The 17,539-nt window shown below is 41.4% G+C and overlaps 2 protein-coding genes across 2 annotated transcripts; one reads left to right on the top strand and one right to left on the bottom strand. All coding sequences in view use genetic code 11, as the record gives it.

The window, feature by feature from the left end:
* Nucleotides 1-2,589: 2,589 nt before the first annotated feature.
* EGR_10234 (Nuclear receptor subfamily 5 group A member) lies at nucleotides 2,590-9,501 on the top strand (the record flags this gene model as incomplete). Its single annotated transcript, XM_024499483.1, has 9 exons — nucleotides 2,590-2,944; nucleotides 4,947-5,164; nucleotides 5,220-5,399; nucleotides 5,652-5,943; nucleotides 6,413-6,708; nucleotides 6,988-7,255; nucleotides 7,365-7,792; nucleotides 8,091-8,402; nucleotides 8,896-9,501. The coding sequence occupies 9 exons, from the start codon at nucleotides 2,590-2,592 to the stop codon at nucleotides 9,499-9,501; spliced, it is 2,955 nt and encodes a 984-aa protein (XP_024346092.1).
* A 416-nt stretch (nucleotides 9,502-9,917) lies between these two features.
* EGR_10233 (hypothetical protein) lies at nucleotides 9,918-17,226 on the bottom strand (the record flags this gene model as incomplete). Its single annotated transcript, XM_024499482.1, has 7 exons — nucleotides 9,918-10,190; nucleotides 10,221-10,547; nucleotides 12,093-12,706; nucleotides 13,100-13,210; nucleotides 13,528-13,690; nucleotides 14,124-14,548; nucleotides 17,202-17,226. 7 exons carry the CDS (start codon nucleotides 17,224-17,226, stop codon nucleotides 9,918-9,920), a joined length of 1,938 nt encoding a protein of 645 aa, XP_024346091.1.
* Between the last annotated feature and the right edge of the window lie 313 nt (nucleotides 17,227-17,539).

Below are 17,539 nucleotides of genomic sequence, written 5' to 3'. Positions count from 1 at the left end.
CTGTTGCACTGCGGCGAATAAGACTTGTTTCAACTCATAAAAATCTTTTTAATGACGGTCATGCATTGCGGAAGCTCAATAAAAATGTCTTGGAGATTAATACTACTACCATTTCTATAGGTATATCCAATTACGATGGGGAGAATGCCAATTGCTTGAGGCGCATCTTTGTTGGAGCAATCCATCGCATTCTACCCTGTAGGACTGTCAATCCCAAAAGTGGAAATGAAACGCCCTTGTGTAACACGTCCAATGCGCAAAGTGAATGCCAGAATAAGTCATTCATTGACGACAAACTTGACAGTGAATGCCTCGAACTGATTAACTACTTAAGGCGAAAAGGTGGTGAGCCCGTAAAAATAAGGTGTGTACAAAATCCTCATTGTCATTTGCGTTAATGAGGTCAGTGCCTAAAACTCTTCACATATTTTGTATGACTGCAACAGAATAATCGTTCCATGAGAATGTTCCATCTAAATATTTCTAAGTTGAAAACCATAGGTATGGTTGGCCCCACTATAACCAGTACTACGTATTAAAAAGAACTAAAAGTGCAATTGTCACATTCACTTTACTTAGTGAATCACCAAAATTACGTAAACAATAAGCAAAACCCACCCGTTTCATTTTGGACAATTCCTGGAAAGTTGGTTTCTTTTTTATGTGTTGATATTTCATGGTTAAAAGAAAGTAGTTAATGCAGTCAAAAGCGAATGTTATGCAAGTTATGATAAGGTTTATATTTGGGGCTTAATTTTCCTATTAAATCGATTCTTTTTAATAGTCAAATTCTAAGACGTTTAGTGTGGCATGTGGTCTGGAATGCTGCATTCGGAACGGATTGCACATTGGATGACGACACGGTTGACGAACTGCTCCAGTGTGTGGCGGAAAATAACTCGAAAAACGGACCGTTTCAATTCAAACAGATGCTACCAAACTTTTGGTAAGTTCAATCCGATAATTTTTTGTAACCTCACTTGGGAAGCATTAATGTACAAAGTTTAAGGATGATTTAGAAGCCAAATAAAGTTGGCGCAGTCATGTCTAGTACATAGTTACATACTTTGCTTCTACAATAAGTTAATCTATTTAAAACCTATGTTTCTGCAACAAATCCCGGTTCCTAAATCCCCGTGTATGTAGTCTTTTCTTGAAATATGTAATCGGAAGATTTTAGCAGCGTTTTGTAGGCTCTGTCGTTTTCCCCATTGACCTCCGGTTTTAAACCCAGTTTTAAACGAGGTCGATTTGTAGGAGATATGTAAAGGTGAGCTTAATTACGAATGCACTGGACCTGCAGGAAATATGTGGTACAGTTTGACACCCCCCAAATTTAAGCATTTTGCATTATTTAGGACCTGTCAAAAAATTCAAATGTTAAAGCAGAATTGTTTTGAAGTGCGTAGTTAATTGGATTTCTACTGACTTTTTCTCTGTGTTCTCTTTTTATGCATTGTAGCTAGGACGTACTCTATAATCGAAACGTAAATAGGTTTTGGGTTCCTTAATGGCTATAATATTTCTTCAAAAAAAGGTGTGCACCATATAATGGGGTTGCACATTGCCTCATGTTTTCCAAAGTTTTTAAGAATCTTCACCGTTCCAAATATAAATACGTGGTTAAAAATTTTTAAGAGTGCGCTGGATATAAACCGAAGGAATTGTAGTTTGCAGCCTTAGTTTGAACTGCGGTATGACATACAGTTGGGCTCCAAATTTACTCGTTCAAAGTTTGCGCACCAAAATGAGTCCCACTTGGGTACACTTGGAACCTTTTTAATTGAATTATGCGAGAATACAAACAGTACTATGCTAAAAAAGTATTTTAAACAGGTCTGCACTGTTACTTCATTCGAAGGTGGGTCGCAGAATACTTGGAGTAGACGACATTTGGAACCGGTATGAGCGAATGACATCTGTTCTCAATCAAGCTGTTGCAGAGCTTCATTCGTCTCAAAATCAAACCGGAAATTGTCTTATTTCTTCTTTCCTTGATAATGAGGAGCATGTTGCTTCGAGTGAGTTATGCAACGTCTACGCGAAACGATGTTATTGCTAAGAATTTTGCAAATTTCCATGGACACCTCAAATTTGAATCCTCGTCAAAATTACTTGTGTAATAGACATTCGAGCTCCTTAATGTTCACCCTACAAATGCTTAAAGCGGAGGTGTGATATTTATTAACGCGCTTATTTGACAAAGAGAATGATTAATTGCGGTAAATTGTGCCAAGGCCTGCGAACAATGACGTCTGCGTGTGGTTTGGCTATAGTGATATTTTTAAGCACCATGTATAAGTAAAACCTCGTTATTTATATTTAGTTGGTAAACTTATAACTCGCATTATATTCTTCTATGTTAAAAATGCTGATTAAACATTCTCACGGAGGCAGTTCACACTTTGAATTCGGTTGTTCATTAAATGTTGACACATTATCTGCGCGTTTTGTTCTCAAATGAGCTGATAAGCCAACATTCCATGTTGCTAGCCAGATGAAGTCCCAAGCTGGTTTGGGAAAGCCACCTAAGGATATAAATGTAACACGGTTGTAGAGGCAGATACGAATAGACTAGCGTTTGAGATTATGGCTGCAGGCGTGGACACAACGACCCTCACACTTGTGTGGAGCTGCTACGCACTTGCCACTAAGAGACTGGAAATACGGTCCACAGAGACCTTTACCGAGTCCCACCTCGAGGTGGTGCACCGTCTGGCCAGCGTGGTCCCCATGGCTCTGCCCCACTATGCTCGCTTCGACAGCCATGTTGGCGGCTACCTCATCCCTAAGGGTAGCGTTGTCTTCTTTAACCTCTTCGCTGTTCACCAGTCACAACTGAGAAGTTTGACACAGATCAACAATAATGGCTGCCCATGTGTGACAAATAACAGTGTAAAACACAGGATGTACCTATGCGAATCAGCTATGCCATTCTCTGTCGGTGAGTGTTTTTTGGTTTTGTACCGATCTTTAAAGGAGTTAGGGCTTTTTATCGGATCTAAGAGGTGGCTTTATATCATGAATTCAATTTAGGGTATGTTAAGTGTATGACATGTCCTGTATTTGGTGTATTTGTAGCATGTCAAATGAAAAACAAATTCCAATAAGGTAAAAAAGGCATGCAAGTCAGTTAAAATAACAAACTAATTCCATCTTACTCGCGATTTATGAATACCGCGGCTGCTGATGTGCCGTCTGTCAATCACAAGATCCCCATTAACCGGGATCCTTATATATTTAAGCCTAACCTCCCCAATTACAATCCACAAGACACTAAAATGATTTGCTTTTATTGAATTTTGGTTGCTACGTATTAAAATTATCTTGTCGTTTAGGTTCACGTGCTTGTCCTGGATTTGTGTTTGCAACGCGTGTGATCACTCGAATCATGAACTGCATCATCACTAACTTCAGAATAGAAGAATGCCAAGATGAAGTGAATACAAGTGATCATTTGAATGGATTAACAAGACCCCCTGTTGCGGAGAAATATCGTTTTATTGTACTTAACTAGGTGATAGAGTTAATAAAAAATAAGGCCATACACTTGGTCCAGCGGATTAATAATTTATCGTGAGCGTTGTCATAAGGCAAGCAATGTTAACTAAAATGTCGTCCATTTTTACATTCATCTTTATGCATAGACTTTTCTTCATACTATTATAAGACGTAAAATCGAGGAGAGGTACTCTTGTCAGCAGTTGCTAGAACTCGCTCTCATGTATTTATTATGTTTGTCTTCGGCACTTATAACTGGAAATCCTTATACGTTATGCCTAATCAAATGGGGACCCTCAAATATGATCAATTTAAGCCATAATGTGGGCTAGGGCTAATGAATAGATACCACACAACCTACGGATGGGGCAGAAAATTAAAGCAACACTTGGGAGCAATTAACTGCAGATTTTTTTGAATTGTGAATGGAGGTGTAACAAAGGCGTACAGATTTTGTGACGATGAGAAAAAAGTGGAATTCATCAGGTATAAGGGGAGGGATACCATAGGATAATAAGTGAAATAAAAATATACAAGATGTAGGATTGGGTGCAGAAGTATTTTATTGTTTTATTAATGGGTAGTCAAACCAGGAAAGAAAGTGGAAAGCTTTTCTGTATGATAAAATGTTTCGCGGTGAATATGCATGCCTTTATCTCTTTCGGAGATTTAAATATTTAATAAAATTTCAAATTACGAAATTATAGATCTTTAAATGATATGCGTAATCAGAATATTTTTTTGTAGCAAAATGACAGTACATATTTGGCTTGATTGATTTAATAAGTTGTTTAAATTTGTTTTGGATTGCGTCAAGGGCAATCCAAATTCGGCGGCCATCAGTAGCGAATACGGACTCTTTCTCCGATGTAAGGGAATCTAGTGCTCCCCAACAGCTGTATTAGCGGTTACTATGTTTATTGCGTCATTTTTCTACCTTAATCTATTGGATTTGCTCTTATTTCATCGACATTTTCGAAGGTCACATCTTAAGGTCGCGCTGTAGGACACTGTGGCGTTCGGCGCGATTTGATCATTGACCTTGGTCAGAGGGAGCTAATGCTTTATTGTACCTTCAAGTCGCATTTTACGTCGTCCGCAATCATTCCAAATCCAGTCCCCAACCGAATTGAACTTATGCCATAATTTTCTTTAATGTGATGGGTACATGTAAAATTAGGGCAAGTTCTTGTCGAAACGCTTATTTCAGCAGATTAGACGCTCCCGCTTTGAACGTTTGCAATGACGATCGTGTACTCAGCGTTCCAAAAATCCAGCACTTCTTTGTGACTAAGTTTGATGACATGCTTCACTGGATTTTATGTTTTTACCTTGACAAGTCACATTGTTTTTCACAGGAATGAGTTGTCTTTGACCACCTATCTTTAGATACTCATCGAAATTAGTGATGTCAGCGTCATTTCGGTACGGTCTCTCCGACTCAGATAGATCTGATACTAAGGGAAATGAAGTAGCTGAGGCAAACAACGATGACCTCTCTTCTTTGCAAGATTCAGGGGCGAAGTTGGATGCAACTCATGTAACAATACAGCTTCCCGAAAGTATGCAAGGGAACTCAATTAGTCAACAAAAGATGCAGGAATTAATTGTACACCTTTCCCAATCTGGCCAACTTAAAGACGATGGCAAAATCATCATAGAGGTAGGTTCATTGTTAATGTGCGTACGATTAATCTGAACCTATTTATTGCTTGTAGGTTAAAGGTAGTCAAGAAAAAGGCAAGGAAAGGCCGTCAGAAGGAGGTTCTGATGAGACCTCTGATCAACAATCAGTATGTTCTTTGAAGGCACCGCAACAGCAGACTCATTCTATCAAGTATGTGACTGTTCAGCAGGCATCGGGCACTAGTGTACCTAGTAATTTGCAAAAAACCACCGTAAGTTTTAGTCTTATAATGTCGACCACTTCATATGCATTTTGGGATAATCTATCCACGATATCGCGGATGGACTTTGTTCTGGCATATTTTTTTCGTATGCGCTTTATCTTGGTTCTCCACTTATTGGGGATTTTGTTCCAATAATATTTTGGCTGGGTGTACATCAAGTGGGTTTTTTAGTTGACATTTGATAGTTTTCATAATGTTTTCTTGACTGCCCTAGAGTATTGGGTCATTTTTTGATCGTAGTTTATCAAAACAGCGAACGGACCAATTCAAACCAAAAGTGATGTCCATAACCAATCCGTCTCCGCACAAGGCCAAACCGAACATAAGAGTTCGGGAACCCCAGCAACCTATCACATTTTGACATCAAGTAATGGTCAGCATTTGCAGCAGTCGGGCCAGACACAGCAGCCTGCCTATATTCTCATACCGGCGACTCAGCAGACGCAGCAAATTAGTGTTGCTCCTTTAAATTCTTCCTCTGTTGCATCCCCTACTTCAGCTCCAATTCGTGTTGTCAATCAGGGCGGCCAGCGTGAGTCGCTTAGCCTAGATCTTTTTATCTACTTACATTTAACTAGTAGACCGCATCATTATCTGTGCTTCCAAAAATGTGAAATCGATATGGTGTTAATGATTCGTCACATGCACCTTTTCGGTTCCAGTGTAGTTCGACCTTAAAATCCATTCTGCTCTAGACTGCAATTAATTCTCCAGTTGCATCTGATGCAGTACTCCCTGCACTTCCTTCTGTGCGCGCTTGGGATTGCTTGATACGATAAATAGAATGTCGATGCAGAGTAGTGTGGTATTTGTGTTATAACGTTCTTCGGACCTTATTGTCATTAAAAGTTGTTGCTCATAATATGGATTGTTATTGCTCCCAGCTATGCAACGATGCAGTTATTAGCAGTGGTTATTACTTATTAGAAGAGTACCGCCATTGTATTTTCGTAGTTGTTGGAATCCTTTTTGCTGTAATTTGTATTTTCCATCGTTTACAGATATCATACTGCAGCACGCGAACAATCCATCGGCAACTTCCACACCGATCAGTAGTTTCTCCTTGAAAACAGCCAGCATGCTAAAGGACGGTGAGCGTAGCGTGGTTGTGCTGCAGCAGCAACATCAAAATCCAGCTCCTATTGTGCCCGTGCGTCCTTTCGTTCAGCAGCACAACAATCGCCTTCCGCCGGCACCACCCGCAATTGCAGCTGCCGCCACCTCTGCCACTTTCTCTACCAACACTTCAACATCATCCGTTCGGGTGTCACGGGGTAGTAGCCTTGGTTCCTCGGGGGTGGGTTTGGGACCTCTCGCCACATCTTTCTATTTCCTATAACTTTGGATCCTAATCATTTACACATTGGGAAAGTATGGAAAAGGCTCACATCTCTTGTTTTTCTGTGGACTAGAAGATCTGGAGGCTAGTTTTTTTTGGTTTGGAGTTACCTTGTTGCATTGTTTTTTTTGCGTAATCACCCTTCTAGATCGGGTATGTTTTGATATAAACCTCTGTCAGAGGGTCTATCTCTAACACTATTCAAATCCACTTCCATGTTAATTCTTGTCACTTTAGAAGGAGTCTTCGTGGCAGCAATACGTTAAGCAATTTGAGAAGTTAGGCCCTTGCCCAATTTGCGGGGACAAGATATCGGGTTATCATTACGGTATCTTTTGCTGCGAGTCATGCAAGGGTTTCTTCAAGCGCACCGTGCAGAACTCGAAACGTTATGCCTGTCACATGGCTACACCGACCTCCCTTTGTGATATTACGGCCACCTCGCGCAAGAAATGCCCTGCCTGCCGCTTCGTCAAGTGCCTTGAGAAAGGGATGCGGATGGAAGGTGTGTAATTCCTCCTATGGACAATCAAAATCGAAATATTAAGATTGGTTTTCATTAGATGGAGCGGATCGGGCGCGACAGTACCCACCCAAATGTTACCATTTTGTAGCAATTCGCTCGGACAGAACTCGTGGCGGTCGCAGTATGTATCCGGGGTCGCGCTATCTGCGCCAGCTAGCTGCGCGTGCCTCCGGAGGAGGCGAGGTGAAATGTGAATTGAAAGGAACCTCTGCAGGTGGAGTCTCGACTCTCCCCGCTATTGCACCTCTTCCTAACGCCGCCGTTGTTAGTACCACCTCAAGTGTTGCGAACGAGCCGTTCTCGAAAATTGATGGCGTGCACATAATGTCCCTTGGTGTCAGTAGCGGCGTGGCCTACGAAATACCCGCCTCTGAGGATGTTGGTGGTGGGGTTTACTTAGACCCGGCAGTGTTGGAGGATACTGGAGGCAGCGGTCCGGCCTCGTCCTCTACCTTCCACGATGAATCAGTCTATAGACTCCCGGTACGAACCCAAGAAAATATCGATATGCCCAAGGTGAGGTGTACGATAAACAGCAAACTTTTTGGCGCAAACCAAGTGAATTCACGTGTCATACTCCGATTCGCAGTTTGTCCAATTTCTCACCTTTAATTATTCCCTATACGATGTACCCGCATTTTCAACATTGTCATGGGCTTACTCTACTGATAATCACGTTATTTGTGTACCGGGCCAAATTCCGGGACTGACCATAGTGGAAACGACAAGCCAAAATGTAATATAATTCATACCCATCTCATTTTCATTCACCATGTATTTTGGTATCAGATATATTTATCTCTATGGCCTTTAGATACTTCGTGAGATTATCAAAGTTGAAGAATCAGTGGAATCTGAGCCAGAGGAACGGCTGGATTTTGAGAGCACTGATGCCTCTCAAATCGGTGTCGGCGCATTACCTCCCAACGTAACGGAGGAGGAAGCAGCTGTTTATCGAGCTCTGCTCAATCTGGCCGATCAGCGTCTATATCGGATTGTTCGATGGTCCCGGGCACTTCCAGTCTTCAGTAACCTCGATACAGATGATCAGATATTGCTTCTTCAAAATTGTTGGGCGGATCTTCTTTGCTTAGACTGTTGTTGGAAGTCACTTCCAACACCAACGGTGGGTTTCTTGTCTTTTGGGCTTTTTATTTAAAATTTCAACGTTGATGCAAACCCTAAATACATTTCGACCTCTCGACCACCTTACACCATCTTGGTGGTAACATTCAAAATCGATCTCGTAAGATGTGGTGAGTGTAACGAGGCATCCAATACTTGACATCTTGAAGGCATAGCGTATGCCAAATGCTCGGGGGATGCGGCGGCCTTTTATCCAAAATGAGTGCGACTTCTAGAAAAATCTCATTTAGGTGGTCTTTCGCATTCGCGTTATTCTCAATCAGGACTCAAAGACGATGCCGTGATGGCTTCCCTCCTTCAGTTTCGACATGTTAGTTAATTACTATGCAATTTGTCGCACTTGTTCAGTGTCTGCAACATTTCGCCTGAGTGGTCTCTGTACGTACTTAGCGGTTGCATGGTACATTTGATTGGACTGATGCGCATGCAGCCGAGGCAGTCCCAAACTCACCACCCACCTGCTTATTTAATAGGAGATTCGGCTAACCTCGACGAAGTGCATCAACCTCGACGCCGCCCGTGAGATGGGCGCCGAGGGTCTCGTGGACAGTTTACTTCGTCTGACCCAGGACCTTAAACGTCTTCGCTTTGGACTCATCGATTTCGCGTGTCTAAAAGTGTTCCTTCTAATGCAAGGAGACCTCGCCAATCTCAAAGCGGTGCGCCAGGTCAAGCAATTCCAGGAATGCGTAAGCCAGCTGCTGATGGACTACAACTCGACATCATGCGCCGATGTTCCCAACAAATTTACCGAGCTTTTCGTGAGGATACCTGAACTACAAAGAACTAGCGCGATGGCTCGCGAGCTCCTCGTAGATAAGGACCTTTCACCCTATCTTTCCGCAAACTCCCTTCTTATGGAACTTCTACGTAGTGACTTCCACAGGCAGCCTGGCAACATAATGCCGCCTACGTCTGCTGGGCCAGTGGCAATGGACACCAGCGAGCAAGCAACAACTTTCCTTACCGGTCAGCGCCGAACCGAGGACGACGTCGGCGGACGCCATCGGAGTGTATTTCAGACTGGTGATACCATAGGCTCGGAGGCAAGCCCATACTCCGCCAATGGACCGCTCTGATTCACCAATGTTGGCGATCTTTATTTTTTTACTCTTTACTATGGCAACACCGCATCCTTACTTACAACTATCAGCACATCGCGTCCATGCAAATGATATTTTTCAATATTGCAAAATCTCGGCACAGAACACTTGCGAGGTCTGTCTGACTACGTAAATTAATGTTGTTGAAATATTGAGCATGCGTATATGGCCCCTTGCCATACAAAAATGAATAAACAATAATGTAGTTTTTATGTGGGTAGTTGCACTCTGGAAAAATTTTTAAAGATAGAAATGAATGCGGGTCTGTCTCCTTCAGTTATTTCAACTTTCACTGGCTGGCTTTGGGAATCTGTGCCTCGAAACACAACGCGCTGGGTTGGACGATAGTAGAGAGGTACTGTGCTGTGCCTCACGTCCTAAAAATAAGCAATTTAACGAGAAAGAAAATCCACCTTGGTCGAGGGAAGCATGCGGATACATATGCACTGGATGTGGAAAGTGTCGACAATGTACTTCAGAAAATCAAAGAACAACAGCTCGGCTATTGCGATCTCTTTTTTTGGAAACAGTCCAAAACGAGCAGATATGGAACCGACAACCAATAGGTATTTCCTGTCGAACTTTATTATATCGCGTAGGGTCAGCAAGGCGAGGATGCATTCGACGGTGGTGCGCGCGTTCACCACATACAATCGACTCAAAATCTAGGAGATGAGAGCCAGGTATTCGTGTACTTCGTCGACCATATTCGAATGGGGAGTCGATGGGTAGCGCGTAGACAAGAAATTTTCAATGAATGAGACGAATGCCAAGAGGGGGAAGGAGGAATCCGTATCGATGAAAATGCATTTGCCCTCCAGCCCCCCCGTTTTTTTACCATCAACATAAGATGGAAAAATATGAACTAAAATTGTATCAAATAAGACATTCTGTTTCAGCGAGAACGCATTTTTATAAAAGGCGAAATCAGCAATATCAGGGCCAAACTTTGATCCAACTGGATCCGCAAACAAGGCTTCGAATATACTGGGATTTTCGCGAGCTAATATTCGTGCAACGATCTAAAAAGGTGGCTGAAAGGATAAAATAGACGAGCGGAACCTTGAGTCCACTTTCCGTAGGAAGATCCATTTGAGTCCAAATACTGCAAAAAGCCTCCACGCATATAGCGCACCCGGATTTAAGCAAAGAAAAGGTAGCACGACTAAACAAGGCAATTTGCATACTAACTATTTATGCACATTGGTTCTTTATAATTAGCTTGTGTTCATATAAAAAGCAAAAAATCTAATTTTTCTACACATTGATTTACATTACAGTCACTTTGCCATTTACTAAATATTATTTCACAAAATTCAAGGAAAATAAACTACAATCGTGACTTTAAGGAATGCGATGACAATTGCAGCCTTTAGCAAAAAATAATTTACGAATTTTTGGTTGTGTATGCGTTAAACAATTTGAAAAGCCCTACATATATTCCCTATTGTGTCTTCCGTGCACCACTTTGTGAATGAATATGTAGCGTCCCGAGACTCCCTGAAGACGAAAGAAGACAAAATACTCGGGCAGAATATATATAAATTCAGCACGGAGAAGGTGTCTGGGCTATTGGCATGGCCCAAAAGGCCAGCCCACCCGGCGAGGTACAAGGGGGCTAATTCGAAGTACAAAAGTGGCGCCTCACCAAAACCGAGGGATAAACCAATATCGTATTACATAGCCTCCCTCCTCTTTTGAGCGTCGTCCCCGGCGCTCCCACAGGTCAACCTCCCGCGTCAGCCATTACAACGTAGTCGGTGCAGTAAAGAAACACCCACGAGTCGACCGTGCCAGTCACCAAATTAGTGCGCAACTGAGGGGATACTTGACCTCAACGTCAACGGGGAACTGCGTCGGCTAGTGTCGCTTCAGTTGTTAATAGCTTTTCTGCAGAACACGGGACTGGGAGAGATGCCGAAGGTAGACGTCAACATCAACCCTTCTATTAGGGGTCATCACCATTCTCCCATCCGTAGCGTATGTACTTCTTCCGCACCACTAAGGCTTGTCACGCAGAAGTGGAAAATCAGGATACATGTCCTCTAAGATCGAGTTCGCCTTCCGCTGCCACCAATGTAGCGTCCCGAGACTCCCTTAAGACGACAGAAGACACAATACTCGGGCAGAATATATATATTCAGCACGGAGAAGGTGTCTGGGCTATTGGCATGGCCCAAAAGGCCAGCCCACCCGGCGAGGTACAAGGGGGCTAATTCGAAGTACAAAAGTGGCGCCTCACAAGAACCGAGGGATAAACCACTATCGTATTACAAATATATATAATGTTCGACTGATCTATCCACTCGGTCGCACCAAAACTGCTGCCAAACTCTTGCTTTGAAACAAATAAACACCTACATAATGTGTTATTCGCTATATTAATTTTATATTTGACATCCAAAAAATTGACAATACACCCAACTGCATATCAAAGAATACACGGATTATTTACTTGTGACGTGCACTTGTGTTTTAACCTGAAACACCAATGCCTCCATAATCTCTTGGTCTTAGGTTTGATATGCATCTGCATTTGATGGTTTCTCCGGCTTATCAAGCTCTACCAAGCTGGGCAAGTGCGGTTCCAACTGCATACTTGGTTTTTTTGCATCTTTTGAAACCACTGCTATTGTAGAGCTACTAGCCACGTCGTCGTAAACTGTGGCGATTCCAAGAGCCGGATTCGTGCTAATTCGCAGAGGTTGTTTTGGTTCCTTTGTTCCATGCAGTGATTGATTAGGTGGAAGTGGCGGCGGTGGTGGAGGTGGTGGAAAATTGCTTTGGGAAGTCACCTGGTTGAGAGAGCCTGTATCGCTTTGAGAATGGCCACCGGTGAGAGAGAGATTTCCGGGCGAAAATGTTGCGACAGCACTCCGGGTCCTCCACAGCTGGCAAGGCTGCAGTGTATTGAAATAATCGGGAAATGCCATTTCGGTGAGGTCAGTCTGATTTTGTAGCTGAGACTGTTCGTATGCAAAGTTGCTCGGACCAAACGTTCCAAAACGTTGAAATTTGCTTAAGTTTTCCTTGAGGTAGCAGGGCTCCCCCGGGTCATCGATGAGAGGACTGGAAAAGACGTCGTTCTCCCAGAGCCCTGACTGAGTTCGACTCATTTGCGTGGGAAGACATATCATATCGCCGAGAGTTTTTTGGTCCTCATTATACTTTCTTCGACGCGCTATGGAATTGATGGAAAAAACCCATTGTAAAGAGCTAAGTAAATCAATATCAGTGTTATAGGAATTTCTAATATTTAGTGGGTTTATAGTCACTTTAGAAAAGTATATTATCATCACAATGCACATTTTCTACTTCCAAAATTCTAAAAATGTTTTTGTAAACCCATGATCTCAAAATTCCATTATTCAGTAGGGCGTTTTATTGACTAGATACCTATTTAGTTAAATGTCATTTATTTAAGTGGAGGTTTTCTAATGGTAATTAGGTAACTTTAGTGTCTAGTTTTGCAAATGGCAGATAAGCAAGCGTCGAATACCTAAGCTTGTTTACTTACAACCAACTATTTTTCACCACAGTAATTTCAAAAATAATAAGAATGTATGAACTTTACCCGTAAAGAAGCATACGAGGCACCATCTACACCACAAAATAATGTTCACCGTAACGGAGATAATGAAAATTGCAATCAGGCAAAATATCCAGGGAGTTCGTGAAAGATGTGCTACAAAATAATAATTTTTTGGATTTGAGTACAAGAGTTGTCAAGGACGCAACCTTAAAGAACCTTCCAATGCAAAATTGAGAAATATTTTTTCTGTTCCAGGGCAGTAAATTTATTTCAGCGGACTTAAACATATGTTTAGTTGCCAGATCATGCTACAATTAGTGCCACCGATTGCATACTCAATCTTCGTCTGTAAGTAGAAAGATGAATTTTGAGAAATTGTACGGTTATTTTAACTCTGCTTTTTTAAAATCGTTTTACACGGTAATATCGCACAACTTGATGTTTCATATGGATACGCAGTAAATACTTACATGTAATAGGATAAAATGGAGGTTTTCCATTCTCCTCCATCTGCCCGACTGTGTTCTTCAAATTATCCGGTTGCACAGTCTTAGCATTGCCAAGGGACGGTGACTCTTCCAGCACCTCCAGAACTGGAGGAACGACTGGTGTTTCTTCCAGTTCCGGTACTACCTGAATTGGAAAGGAGGAATCTAGTGTGAAGCGTGAACCACTTAGCTGATGGACCGGTTAAAGTCTTTCTTCAACTTCCGGGGATTCCATTGTTTGTTGCTTTCTTTTTCAGCGTATGTGCTTCCAAATGGAGAATGATTTTAGTACGATTCCATTCGCTTGGAATCTGAACACAGCTCCAATATTTATTTAGGGCAGTAATCTTATCCACATGAGTATGCCCACTACAGAGGTCTATTTGGATATGCTTATTTCAATAGACGATGAAGCAAATATAGACCACTTTTCTCATGAGTTCATAATCCTAGCTAGTAATTGGCAAGTGATTTTACCACATCATGGGTGCTTAAAAAATTATAAAGCTTGCACTATGAGCGGCTACAAATGCGTGAGCCAAATTGATGTAAGACTGCACAAAAAGTAATACTCCTACATTGGCAACAGTACTCTTCACGCCAAGGCTTGTGCAAACCCAAGAGCCGTGAAGCCGTGGGCTGCGTTTATCGATCCAGAGGCTCGTCAACTTGCTTCCATCTGAATTCACCAGTTCTGTGCAGTTGACTGCGGTTCTGTCAGGCAAGCATTCTGCGTTCACAGAGCTGAACTCCGAGCAGGATTGGGTGGGGAGGCAATTCTCGTAGCAGGGAGATGGAAGGGCGGGACAGGTGACAAAGACCTTGAACTCGGAAGAGCTCTTGGGAATGGTGCATTGAATGTTGAGCCAGTGCGGTGAGACAGAGCGTATGCTGATCTCAGGTGCCTCGTACTCTCTCTCATGGCCTCCTGACCGTCTACTTAGTCGAAGAGATCCCAAACATGTGAAGTTCAGGCATACCAATAGCACGAAGGGTAGTATTCCTTAAAGTGAGAAGACCGATGATAATTTATTCCAAATATTCAATGGTGCATTTGAGCAGCTCTTGGATGTGGTGTGTTGGCCTTACACGCCATCTTGTCACGAAGCATTAAGGTAGTAGTGTGAAATTTTCAATGACTAGAACGTGATTTATCTGAAGTGGTAGCGTATAATAACTAGTTCTTACGATTAGTGATTTAAAAGAAATACAACCTATTATTACTAATAATAGTTTATACCCATATCTAGTAACATCAAAAATATTTCGTGCACACTCAAACCGTAATGCTTCGCGCTACCTTCGCCTCCATGAAAGACATGTTTCCTTACTGCAAGCATTTATCTTTCATACGCACTCGGCGACAGCATAATTCAATTCAATGCGGGTTGTGACCTAACCATAGTGTTTCCTATGACCTCTCACTATTCCCACTATTCCCTGCATATTTTTGGATATTCCGATGTAGCTGATACTTAAGCGGCTAACTATTATTTAAAATTGAAAATATAGTTAAAAGTTACGACTTAAAGGATAACTGTGACTACATCAAAGTTACCCATCACTTGGCAGCTACCAACCTTGTTTTTCATTCAGCTTTTAATCCATATAGGTGGCACGTTTAGTAAAAAAAGGGGGTGTATTTTATACTTCGCTTCTGTTATGCAATGCATGGTACATGTCAAATCGTTTGAGTCAAACGTCAGCACTCTTATTCCAAAAGCTTTAAAATGTTATCCATTTTTTGGAGGTAGACTGGTCAGTTTGTCAGTTCACTCGAAGTCGAATTCAGTCATTCTGTTTCGATTTGTAAATAAAAAGCTTCAAGCACGCCTTGATTTTCGCTAAACGCTTTCTAGACATGATATTATATGTGGATATTTTATTCCCCGTTTTTTTAATTTATTTAGTGACATCCCGTTCATTTAAGTAAGCTTGCATAATTTTCCTTCATACTAATGGAGCACCCGCTACACTTCGCTGGAACAAAAATCAAACGCCATCTGAATAGTACTATTAGAATTGGTTAATTAATCATGTTAAAATTTAGTTATTAATGCAATTTCTAATCCTAGTAGTAGGTCACGAAATTAAAGTTTTGCCAAGTTGGAGAGGCCATCGTTACTAAACGACAGTATTTTTTGAACACAAATCACCAGGCATTAATATACACCTTAAACCTTCAGGTCATTATCATCCCGGTTGCAAAGCTATTAAAATGGCATTGATTCAAAACCATGCAATACACTAGCAATAATAATGCAAGTTACAACGGTAAGGCAGTATTTCTGGGAAAATAAATTTTAGGACTCAAAACATACCTCTATGTCTCATGAAAAAGGGCAAGTTGTCATTAGCAGTTGGGAATTTCCCTTTCCAAAAAGCCAGCTCAATTTGCTAACCTTTTCCTGCATACTAAGTGAAGTGTACGTATAGTATTCTGGAATCACCGGCCATATTTATTTTCCTTGTTTTGGCCACGTTATTCTACATTTAATCGACAATATTGCGTTTTTGGATAAATATTTCTTAAAATGACACGAACATTAAGTTTTTTATCTACTTTAGTCAAAATTACTCAAAAATTTGATAACTGTACAATATTTGGTGAAAGGTGACATTTGACTGCCGCAGAATATCTGCGTTTTTCAAATACACTACTTTGCAATCGGGGCTAAATTCATATTTTTTGGTAATTTTACGATTCGTGATTAAAGCTAACAATAACTACTGAATGGATGCGTGAAGAAAATCACAATTAAATATTCATTTCAAAATATGAAATAGCCATATTTTAACAAGCTAAGCAATCGTTTTGGGGCTATAGAAGAATAACTACTTTGATATGGGTTTAAGTCTAGTTATATCTTTTTTTTAGATCGCACTGATGAATGAGTTAAGCAATCGTTTTGCAGTATGTGGCCGATAGGATACTGTACCTGATGGGTCACGAGGCGATATTCGTAAATCTTAAAGTTCCAATTTACGTTTGTTTAAGGCAGCATGAGTCCTCCAATGAAAATCCAAGTGGATGAAGCAAGATGGTGTGCATCTGTGTGCTCATTATTAGGGGAGCAAAACCCAGGTGTGACGTAAGGATTTTAAATTTGCAAAAGTCCTTTTTTCCCCTTGAATAAACTTGTGCTCCTGACACTGGATGTTTTGATCTTTAATACATATTCTATCATCTCCATCCAACGTTGATTGTGTTTGCTGAAAGAGATGCCCAGTAGGGTCCTCCCTATGCGAAAATGCTTTCGCTTATCGAAGTTTTAATATTAAAAGCATTTGACCGTAGGTTTAGCATTGTTAAAAGGTGCCCTAACTACAATAAGATTAGTGTTTTGGAGGTAATATGCCATCCATTTCCGAAATTAAATTATTGTTTCAAATGCCTTCTTGAGAAAAATGCCTAATGCTGTTTGTAAAGTGTTGGACGGATTCTAACTTCCCATGGGCCACGACCGAAGTGTCTACTTTATAAACGGACAATGCGATGAATAGTTTAAAATGATGTTTTAAAATGCAACCCTTAATCATGGCATAAATTAGATTCTGGTGATGGTTCTAGTTGTTTACTAGGTCTTCTTGAAAGGCTCCGACCGGGACAATAATTGCATTTTGTAAAGCTCGACCAAAATTAATTGAACACTTACCTAGATGAGGAAAATGGGAATGCATCATGTAGGGTAGTAAAATGACGGTGCCACGCGTGTTTAAAAAGGCCTCTTCGTCACATAGTGCCAGTCATGAAACTGTCTGTTTGCCTGAGTGTGTGAATGTGCTTCTGACGATTGGTGTGTGGGTCAATATCGTGCTACTCCAGAGCTGCGCGGTTTCGCTACACATGTCAGCCAATCGAGTGGCTGGTAGCGGATGTGAGTGCGTGCTCATTTTCAGCTGCGCACACATTTGCGGGTGTAATATGAGAAGGAGGCTTACACCTGCTGCAAAATAGGCAAGTTTTATCAAATAGAAGAAAATGTTTAACGAT

This window comes from Echinococcus granulosus (assembly GCF_000524195.1).
Source record: "Echinococcus granulosus chromosome Unknown EG_S00201, whole genome shotgun sequence".
In the NCBI taxonomy this organism is placed as follows: domain Eukaryota; kingdom Metazoa; phylum Platyhelminthes; class Cestoda; order Cyclophyllidea; family Taeniidae; genus Echinococcus; species Echinococcus granulosus.
Note: the sequence above shows the minus strand (reverse complement) of the source record. Positions and strands in the feature narration are given on the sequence as shown.